At 35.9% G+C, this 11,439-nt stretch overlaps 1 protein-coding gene across 2 annotated transcripts in view; it reads right to left on the bottom strand.

Moving 5' to 3' along the window:
- Window positions 1-11,167, bottom strand: part of LOC110115193 (N-acetylglucosaminyl-phosphatidylinositol de-N-acetylase) — a 24,686-nt gene extending 13,519 nt beyond the window's left edge. For both annotated transcript variants that reach the window (XM_020848363.2, XM_020848362.2), the window contains exons 1-8: window positions 10,986-11,167; window positions 10,386-10,582; window positions 10,228-10,294; window positions 6,561-6,631; window positions 6,280-6,344; window positions 6,131-6,175; window positions 5,950-6,030; window positions 3,190-3,257 (exon numbers count right to left, since the gene is read on the bottom strand). In XM_020848363.2, coding sequence (XP_020704022.1) covers window positions 3,190-3,257; window positions 5,950-6,030; window positions 6,131-6,175; window positions 6,280-6,344; window positions 6,561-6,631; window positions 10,228-10,294; window positions 10,386-10,509 — 521 coding nt within the window. In that variant the 5' untranslated portion in view covers window positions 10,510-10,582; window positions 10,986-11,167. The remainder of the gene's footprint in view (window positions 1-3,189; window positions 3,258-5,949; window positions 6,031-6,130; window positions 6,176-6,279; window positions 6,345-6,560; window positions 6,632-10,227; window positions 10,295-10,385; window positions 10,583-10,985) is intronic.
- Window positions 11,168-11,439: the final 272 nt, after the last annotated feature.

Below are 11,439 nucleotides of genomic sequence, written 5' to 3'. Positions count from 1 at the left end.
TATATATATAACTAGTAGGACATTCTTAAAGTTTCAAGTATTCTTACAATTTCTTACAACAACAACAACATCAAGCCTTTATCCCACTACGTGGGGTCGGCTATATGAATCCTTTTTCTCCATTGTGTCCTATTAAAAGTCAAATTCTCGTTTAAATCTAATAAAGAAAGGTCATTCCTAATATTTTTTAACCAAGTCTTTTTAGGTCTACCCCTACCTTTCTTAACATAAGTCAAATCTAATACCTCTACTCTCTTAACTGGGTCGTCGGAAGGCCGCCTTTTTATGTGACCAAACCATCTAAGGCGACTCTCTCTAATCTTATCTTCTACTGGAGCTACTCCAACCTTTTCACGTATATGCTCATTTCGTATCTTATCTCTAAGGGTAAAGCCACTCATCCACCTGAGCATCTTCATCTCTGCCACACTTAACTTAGTATTATGCTTCTCTTTTAATGGCCAACATTCGGCACCATAAAGCATTGCAGGCCTCACTACCATCTTATAGAATTTTCCCTTAAGTTTGAGGGGTACATTTCTATCACATAACAAGCCCGATGCATTCCTCCACTTCAACCATCCAACTTGAATTTTGCTGATAATATCCCCATCTATTTCACCATCACTCTGAACAATAGATCCAAGATATCTAAAACGTGTACTCTTATTAATGACTTGATCGCCCAAAGTCACAATCCCCTCACTAGGTCTATTACTACTAAAATTACACTCCATATATTCTGTTTTAGATCTACTCAAGCGAAAACCTTTAGGCTCTAATGTTGACCTCCATAATTCAAGTTTACCTTCAACTCCCTCTCTAGTCTTATCAACAAGAAGAATATCATCAGCAAAAAGCATACACCAAGGTACATCCTCTTGCAAATGTCTAGTGAGAACATCCATGACTAAAGTAAAAAGATATGGGCTTAAGGCTGATCCTTGATGTAACCCAACCGAAATAGGGAAATACTTGGTCAATCCACCTTGTGTTTGAACACAAGTAATAGCTCCTGCATACATATCTTTAATGATTTGAATATAGGCATTATTGACTCCTTTCTTTTCAAGAACTCTCCATAGCACTTCTCTTGGAACTTTATCATATGCTTTTTCTAAATCAATATCATATGTAGATCCTCCTTATTTACTCTATATTTCTCCATCAAACCTCTTAATAAATGTATGGCTTCCATAGTCGACCTACCCTGCATGAATCCAAATTGATTTTGAGAAACATTAGTATCACGCTGCAACCTATGCTCCATAACTCGCTCCCATAGTTTTAAAGTATGACACATTAACTTAATACCTCTATAATTCGCACAATCTTGTCCACCACCTTTATTCTTAAAAATAGGAATTAACACACTCATTCTCCACTCATCTGACATCTTTTTAGTCTTCAAAATAGTATTAAAAAGTTTTAAAAAAGCCAAGAAATTCCTTCATCTCCTAAGCATTTCCACACCTCTATTGCTTAAAGTATCAACAAACTAATATAAATTAAAATCATTCTATAAGATTTAAAAATCATATGGGAAGAGTCTATGACTGATAACCAGCATTCCTCACAATCCTATATAGCATGATCAACCAAATATATGAGAGTGGATAGATACTTCATTAAAAAATTAGGAAGTGGATTGATTTGGACTCCATATGTCCCAAGTACAAGATAACTTTGCCAATATTCACCAAAAGACTCAGCAACCCCATATTCAAGAATATTGTAAGCAAATTTGAAATAAAAGATCTCTATCATCCAATTCAAAAGGAAATGTTGAAGAGAAATCAGAACAAGAGGGATCAGCAGGAGTGCTAGTTAAGGAAAGTTAGAGGACACAATCATTGCTTACAAGAAATACCTCTCTAATTAATTTGTAAATAAGGAAAAAAATAAAGAGAGCAAGAATTGCAGATAGGGGATGATTTTTTTTTTCTGTAATTAATTTTTTTTCTTCTGTCACTTTGTATATAAATACTTAGTGAAAGAAACTCATTGATGGAATGAACAATCTAGGCTTTCATAGCCAATTCTTCTTATCTACGAAAGACATTCAGAACAAATGTTTGGTTTGCTAAGTGGCATGAACAGTAATATATTTATCCAGTTGATAACATAGTGTGCACGCAATGCAAATCTCCATGTAAAGAGAGGATAGTACACAAAATGTCACGTTTTGCATCAAAAGTCTATAAATCCTCGCATAGTAATGTAGATTGGGAACTATAGAGATAACTCAGATGCTAAGTTAGAGGTTAAAAAATGATGCCACGCACAAATCGATACATTTTAATCACATACTTTCAAAATAAGAATAGATTAATGAGAGACAAAAAGATGTTTTTTTTATTTCAAATTTTTAATTTGAAAAATTGGCGCTTCAATCTTCTTTTCTTTTATATTTTTCTTAGGAAAAAGCCCAAGATGGTCCATCCAACTATTCGTATAAGGCCAATTTAACCCCAAAGTATTATATTACTCCAATTCGTCTATATTGACTATACAAAATTAATCCAAAATGACCGCTCACATAAAAATAGATAGAAATTGGGCAACAAAATTGATTCCAATTTAGTACTTGATGGATCATTTGAGATCAATTTTGTATAATCCATGGAATAAGAGAAATATAATATTTTTAGACTAAATTGGCCATATAGAAATTATCAGGGGATTGTTTGGATTTCTCACATATTTCTTTTATTAGCTGAAGAATAAAAAAAAAACCCATCAAAGGATCATAGTAATGCTTATTTTAAAGTAATGTAGAAATATTTTATTTCATTAATTGTTCAGATAAGGTGGCACATTAACAACTTAAGCACCTGTGAGGAGAATATAGTTTACAAACAAAATACACGTAGAATGAAAATAACACTTTATAATGAGTAGTCAACCTATGACGTTGAATGCTTGAGCCTCAACGTTGGCCATTTGTATTCTGACGTAAAATGTTGACAGGTTTTTTAACCATACACGAAACTATATATGAACAGATGACAATTTTTTAAACTTAAAAAATTTGCTTGGCAGTTTAGCAGAATGATCATTAAAAAAATTTCTTTATGAACAAGAAGAAGCATTCACATCCCTACAGAGGAAACATATTCAATCATCGAATTACATAGCAATAATGAAAAAAAATCAGTAAAATGTAATATTCCGAAATTTACAACTAACCAAATTCCAGTGTGAACATCACGGTGATTTGGATGGCCTGACACTCCGTAGTTATCAAATGTAATTACCTAAGAGAGAAAAACAAGGCAAGTTATTAGCAAAAATTTTCTTATGATTGAAGATACAGAAAATGAAAGACAGAAATAGAAAGAAAGAATATAATTCTAATGATTGAATAGCAAACATATAAGTAACAAGAAAGTAAATATCAAAATGATAATAGTTGGTTGCTTGGGAATGAATACACTGTTTTAAAAACTAGGAGCTATTTAGTTGCCAGCATTCGGAGTGCATGTATTTTGAGAATGTTGTATCAGACACCAAAAAAATAAATCCCACGGAAATTTTTTACTTTACACTCTGATGGACCGGCTGAGCTAGTGGGCCCCACTAGTGTGGGCGACGAGAAAGGAGAGAGGGGGCTCAAAGGGGATTAATTCTACCTTTAATTATTTATCATAAAAAATCAAAATTGAAAGGGAATTAGGAAGGTTTATTTAGGGTAAGAGGGTGGAGAATTAGGAAGGTTTAGTTAGGAAAAGATTGCTGATTTGAATTTAGATTTGAGAGGGAATTAGGAATATTTATTTAAGTTTAATTAGGTTGTTTTATTTTCATTATGTAATTTGATATTTTGTTGTAGTTTTCTTTGGAGTTGTTCCTAGCAGCACCTCGGATTTGTGGAGAGTAGATCTACCTCTTGAATAGTAGATCAACTTGTATCTTAGTTTATTGTGTCGATATCTCATTCTTTCTCGCTGATTTCTGTTGTGTTTTCTCTTCTTTATTGTTGTTTTCTCTGTGTGGAGATCGGATTCCTACCCAATTGATATCAAAGCACCTTTTTTTGGGACCTATGGCGGCTAAAAAGATTGATGCGTTGGAGGAGAAACTTGAAGGGAAAGTTGGAAATATTAAATTTGAATTCGGAGAGCGAATTTTAGCAATTGAGGTCAGATTTTCAAATCTAGAAGAGATGATGAAAAGGATGTTAAAGTTTCAGGCCAAAATGGTATCATCAGAGGCAAGAAATAAAAAAGTAGAGAGGAGTTGAGAAATTTGCAAAGAGGTGATCCTCATACTTCTAGAGGTTCAGATATGAAAGGCTTTCTGCTATTAGATTTGGGTAGCATAGATGTGATACTGGGGATGAAGTGGTTGCAGAAGTTGAAGACCAAAATTGATTGGAAGGCTCTAATGATGGAGTTCAAGGTTGAGGGGAGGAAAGTGATTATTATGAGGGATCCTAGCCTATCAAAAACTATGATTTTACTCAAAACTATGGTGAGGAGCTGTATAGTTCATAAGGAGAAGAGGATGGAGAGAAGATAGAAGCACCAGACATGGTTCAACCACTCCTACAGTAGTATCAAGAGGTGTTCCAACCAGTTCAAGAGTTGCCTCCTCTGCAGGAATACAAGCATGCTATCATCTTGAAGGAGTCTCACCAATCAGTATTCGTATGTACCATTATCCCCAAATCCAGAAGGATGAGATTGATAGATTGATCAGTGATATGCTAGGGCAGGGATCATTTGACCCAATGTCAATCTATTTTCCAATCCAGTGCTATTAGTGAAAAAGAAAGATGACAGTTTAAAGTTTTGCAAAGTATACCAAGCTTTCAACAAGGAGACTGCATCAAACAAGTTTTATATTCCAGTGATTGATGAGTTGTTCGATGAGTTTTATGTAGCGGTGCTTTTCTCGAAGATTGATTTGAAATCAGAGTACCATCAGATCCGGATAAGACCCGAGGATGTTCCCAAGATGGCATTTAAGACTCACGAGGGACACTCAGAGTTTTTAGTGATGCCTTTTAGCCTTACTAATGCTCCAGCTACTTTTCAGTCCATGATGAACAAGGTATTCCAGCCATATGTGTGGAGGTTTGTGTTAGTCTTATTTGATGATCTTTTGATTGACAGCAGGACTAGATAGGAGTACTTAGAACACTTAAGATTGGTGTTATCCACTTTGCAGAACCACCACTTGTTTGCCAATCTAAAGAAATGCTCGTTCGTCCAGCCTAGAGTGGAGTATTTGGGGCATATGGTATCACAGAAAGGAGTAGCAACTAACCAGAGCAAAATCGAGGTCATGCTAAGATGGCCAATACCCAAGAGCTTGAGGGAGTTGAGAGGGTTCTTAGAGCTTACATGCTACTATAAAAGTTGGTGAAGGGATACAGTTCAATACCCTGGCCTTTAACCGAACAACTAAAGAATGATAATTTCAATTGGGGTGAAGCAACTATCAAGTCCTTTGAGGAGTTGAAGAAGGCGATGACCAGCATGCCAGTGTTAGCCCAGCCCAAATTAAGCAAGCCTTTTGTGCTAGAGACGAATGTTCATGGTATGGGCTAGGAGCTGTACTAAGGCAGAACTAGAGACCAGTGGCTTATTTCAGTTGGGTGTTGACTGTCAGGGTAAAGGTCAAGTCAGTCTATGAGGGGGAGCTTAGTTTTCTTTGGAGCTGTTATATATATAGATAAAGGTTGATGTTCAACATTATTGCATTTATAGGAGAATCAAAGACATAAGATACATTTAAGCTATAGAAGAGCACAATGAAACATAAACTTAAAAAAAATCACATTATAAATTAAAAAACAGTTCGGTTTACGCTCTGGAGTTATGAAAGTTAAATACGTACACAAAATATCATTTGTTTCCAGTGCAAAAATATCCATAATCGTCAACAAGATTAAAATAATAACGCATGTCAGAGATAAACATTTCAGGTTTGAAAATATCTTACAACATCGATACACTGCTTTTTTATTTCTTCTTCAACGAAAGCTGCTAATAATTGATGATTCCATGGCTTGCCAAATCCATCCTATACATGGTGGTAAAAGACAGACAAGCTAAACCCAAATCACGCAACACTAATATAGAAAAATGAAATTACAGATTTATGATTAGAAAGAAATGCCAACCTGCAAATCCAGATGGTCAACTACTTTAATTTGTTGAAGTGGAACCTGCAAAATTTTACAAAGTTTAGAAACATCATTGAATAAAAACAATAAGTGGCCTATATTCATGAACTTTCTACTGCATTTATTTTAGCTTAGCAAATCATCACCTTAAGTGTTGCACATGCCCGGTAAAGTTCTTCCTTGCGTATATTTCCTTTGCCTTCTGAATTACCTAGAGAAGTTTGATGCACGCACCTTAGAGAGTAACTAGATATCAAAAAGTAGATTCTCAAGTCTGCAAAATAAGTTTCTGGTCTCTCTAATTCATGTGTTGGATTAACACCAGTATTATAGAGGAAAATCATTATTTCGGATGCAAAAAAAAAACCCAATACTTTTAGATTTATCAGAGTTTTAAGACTAAATGTTTAATGCAAACATACCTTACCATTAGATATACACAAAATATAAAGATTATGTCCATTTGAAGTCAAATAGAGAATGGTTGGAGCAAAGAACCTGCATTAAAGCACTTAATGATTTTACTAAAATATTAACACATCCCACAAAAAAAAAGAAAATAGAATCTCTCACTTGAAGCATTTTACAACGAAAAGAACATTTTTAATCATATAATTTGATAACTAAAATGGCTGAGTCTGAAATATGTCTATTTCTTAAGAACTCCACAATTTACATCCTCTTGCAAAAACTGTCCAAGAAAATGTACCAATGACAGCTCAACAAGCTAATAAAAAACACAATAGAGAGCCAGCAAGTTAAATATATTTATTTATACGCAAAACTAATCTTTTAAAATGCTTGAGAAAAAATTATTTATTTTTACTTACCCAAGAGACAAGCAATGATTTGTTTGTGCTCTTTGGAATGGCAATAGCACAAAACATTGTGCTAGAAGTGGAACCAGCACATGCGGGCTTTAATGATAAATACTTTCTTTTACTACTTGCAAGGCATACAACAACATTGTGTTTAGAGATACATGTTTCAAAAACTTTACGGCTACCATTAGCTGCTCATGGGCTTGGATTACACTATAGAACCACATATACATATTTACCATTTCATAACATGATAGCAATATTAGTAAAGATGCCCCTTAAAGTTATTATGCTTTGTGAGATTTTAAACTTTTCAGCATAAAGGAAACAACCGTGTTCCTCCCTCCGTATTCCCATTCACTTATGTGTATGTTCAAGAAGGTACATACTCATTACTACTTGCAAGGTGCACCTCAACATTGTTTATAGATATATGTTTCAAAAACTTTATGACTAAAGTTGGTACTCATTGGCTTCTATTACATTATTGAACCATATAGATCATAATCGTTTCAAAATAGAACCACCCACTTCTGAATCAAATCTATACAGCTATCATAAATGTGTCTTGTAATTCTACTAAAATTAAATATTGATCCTTAAATTCAACAAAAAAAATCCTAACACTTTAAAATTTGCCATAATGATTTGTCGATTACATTAACAATAAGAAGCCTATTTTTAATAAGGTTGGCTACATTATGACATCCATGATTGCTAAAATCATCCTTTTCTAAAAGCCATCGTAAGAAGATCCCGTCTCTATGATTGAATCTTTCTATTCGCATAGGAACGTTTGAGTTTTAGATTAATACCACTAGGTCATCTTGTTTTGTCTTGTGGTGAGTTTAGTTTTTATTTTTGCCATGATAATGGCAAATAGAGACATAAAACAAGTTTTGTTATCCTCCTAACTAACTATTTATATGTTTATCTTTAGTTGTCCTTATGTTATTAATAACCTCATCAATTAAAATAACAAAGTGTTATATTTATCATGTGAAGCTAGCATTCATTTTTTCTAGCAGCATCATTCTAAAAATGCAAAAAAAATTATTACTTAATTATTTCTTCTTATTGTTTTTTGCTTGTTCTCTAATAATGGTGTTTTGATGAAGTATAATATTAGAAATAGTTTGTAATAGTTTAGTTATCTACGGATGCACAATGCTGACTCTCTTTTTTAATTGATTTTTGAAGGCTACCAGTTTGAAAAACCAATAAATGTTATATGACTAAAATGATAGTTGTATGATTTCTGACTTCATATTGACATAATATAATTGATGCGGACATCGATCAGAGGTTCAAGCATGTGTATCGCCGGAGATAGCGCAGATCTACGGCCACGATTCAGAGTTTATATTTCTAGATATTTATGCATTTTCTTCTTTTATTTCTTGGAGTTTCCTATTGTACCCTTAGTATGAGCTGAGTCATGATTGTAGCCCTGAGGGCAATTTAGTCTTTGTGTTTTTCTTTTATGTTGGGACCTATATATAGGTCATTCTAGTTGTATTGGAACTAATGAATATTGGAATGAAAATTTGTGTTTTGTTTCTACTTCTTCTTGCATGAGAGCTTGAGAAGGGAGAGAGCTCAAGGGGAGCAATTCGCAAGGCCCACCAGTCGTTGGAAGAGTCCGCGGCTCGTGGTTAAAATTTTTCTATCTTCTCGTTCGTGTTTCCTCCATCTCCTTCCCCTCCACTACAAGAAAACCCTCCTCAACCCCCATTGCCGCCGCCCCTTGGAAACCCTCCGCCAACCACCACCTCAACCCCGGCCGGCCACCTTGCCGGCAACTTCCCCTCACCCACCCAACCCCTTCCCTACACAATCTTCAAATTTGAAATTTCAAATTTTGAATTTCGAATTCTTCTTAATCAAATCTGAAATTAATTCAGATTTTTGATTAATTCCCTAAAGCTAACCACCCAAACCTAATTCTCCTAACCCAAGCTCCCTCCTCCTTGCACCCGCCGGCCTCACCTTCTCCCCTAGAGAAGCCGCCGGCCCCTTCCCCATCCTCCTCCACCTTCTTCCAAAGCAAGGACTCTCCATTACTTTCACTTAGTTCCCCTCTCCTTGAAGAATTCTCCACGCCAAGCATGTATGGCGGACCCGGAGTTTGAGTGGGGATTAGTATTCAACGCCGACGGAAGCATTAATATCCTACGATCTCCGTGCTTTGACGTAGGATTTGAAGACGACGTCACCGTTGAAGAATATTTTGAGCGAGTCGTCCCGATTCTTGTGAGCATCATCGACCGACAATTCTCAAGCTACGATTGGAGCGTCGACAGTCAAGCATTCACGCCATCCTCGTCACCGTCAACCTTTCCGTGGTTCAAGGCCATTGGTGTTGCCACCGTCTTCGTGGCATCGTTGAGTTTGCTAAAGGCCTTCTCCCGCTAAGCCCGACTTGAGTGTGAGTGAGCAAGGTAACTCGTTGTGAACTTTCTAGACATTAGACGTGGGATTTTATTATTTTCCGCATTTGCTTTATTGCGATACTTTTGAGATCCATCATTAATTGTGTCTAAACAACTAGTTTGTAATTACTTACCATAACATTTCGATAACGGAAAATTTCTTGAATCTTAACCTACGATACTCTAATCTTATATTGGTAAACTTTGTGATTCGTAATGAGTTTCATGTGCAATTCTTGAACGTATCACATCAATAATTTTAAAAAAATTTACCAAATTTTTCATCAGTACGATCATTTGTTATATATAAAAATAAACTTATAAAACGGATCTCTGTATTATAAAAAATATTCATTATATAAATATATTTTAATTTTATAATATTCTATTAGTTTTTTTAATCCTAATCATGCGCATGTATAACTAAATTAGTGCAAATAATGATTGTTTCAAAATAAAACTATGGACCTTGTCCTCTCTCTGCGCCTACATTTATCCACAAATCAACCCATCTATCATTGTACTTCTATGTCAGTAATAATATAAACTTGCAAGAAAGATTACTCTCAATATATAAAAAAAAGTTTCAGTTCAACAATGATCGGCCTAGATGGAATTATAACTTGACGCAGTAAGTCCCTAGTACAACTAAGATAATAGTATAATTGGAAACACAGTTATTTCCTAACTCCTATCCAAAGTTCAAGTATGATATTTAATCTTTTGTTCTCGTATTTATTTTTCCATATCCACAATTGCAAAAGATTAGCTAATAAATCAAAGCAGAATCAATGGATGAAGGATTGGAATAAAAAAAAGGGGAATTAGGGCAGATGCTAACATGGACTCGTCGTCAGGATGAGCCACCACCAGCAGGACATTACTTCTCCCCCTGCCGTTACCAGTTCCTACCAACACCATAAACTCAAATTAAAGAAATATAAAATTAACACACACACACACAAAAAAATCCATTAAGATTAAGAATGTGCCCCTTACTGGTCGACTTGGAAGGGAACGAGGGATTGGCCTGTACCAAAGAAGAAGAAAAAACCCTCCATAAAGAAAACAGCCACAGGGTGATCACTGAAATGGCCGACAAGGTGAAGCACGTAATCATCATTTCATCCCCGCAGCCTCCAAATTGATCGCTTCTTTATTTCCGCAGATTGGAATTGACTTTAGGGGCTGTTTGGCTGCAAAATTTAACTGAGATTTAGACAACATGAAGGGGCTGTTTGGATACGGTATTTATGCAGGATTTGAACAGGATTTATGTTAAATCCTGCCAAACAGGATTTAGGGAACCGTTAAATCTCACAACGAGTCAAATCCTACGGCTGATTTACGGGATTTGGCCGAAGAAGCGGGCGAACGGACTAAGGGGGTGTTTGGTATCGGATTTATTTCGAGTTTTTAGTAGGATTTACGGTAAATCCAGCCAAACGCAAAAAAAGTCGCGGTAAATCCGGCAAATCCGTAAATCCCGGATTTGTGGATTTACGGCGTAAATCCGCTAAATCCCGGTAAATCCTAATCCCGCTAGAAGTTGGATTTACGGGATTTGGCCGAAGAAGCGCGCGAAAGGGAGAAAGTTACCTTCACAGCAAGCGAGCTACCGTCGTTGCTTCAGATCAAAATGTTGTCACGTCCGAAGAAACGACTTGTGCAATCTCTGCACACAATCGAACAGCAACGAAGGAGCCGAAGAAACGACTCGTGCAATCTCTACACACAGTCGAACAGCAACGAAGGAGCCGAAGAAACAACTCGTGCAATCTCTACACACAGTCGAACAGCAACGAAGGAGCCGAAGAAACAACTCGTGCAATCTCTACACACAGTCGAACAGCAACGAAGGAGCCGAAGAAACAACTCGTGCAATCTCTACAGACAGTCGAACAGCAACGAAGGAGCCGAAGAAACACGTGCAATCTCTACACCTGCGAAGCAACGAAGCCCAACAGCAAGAACGAACGAAGAAGAGAAGATTAAAAGCAAACCTAGACGCCTCGGCCATTACTCGTTAACTTAATTAATATAATTTAAAATA

The sequence above is a fragment of the Dendrobium catenatum genome, unplaced genomic scaffold, assembly GCF_001605985.2.
Source record: "Dendrobium catenatum unplaced genomic scaffold, ASM160598v2 fragScaff_scaffold_1220, whole genome shotgun sequence".
Lineage (NCBI taxonomy): Eukaryota > Viridiplantae > Streptophyta > Magnoliopsida > Asparagales > Orchidaceae > Dendrobium > Dendrobium catenatum.
This window is presented reverse-complemented; position numbering and strand designations above follow the sequence as displayed.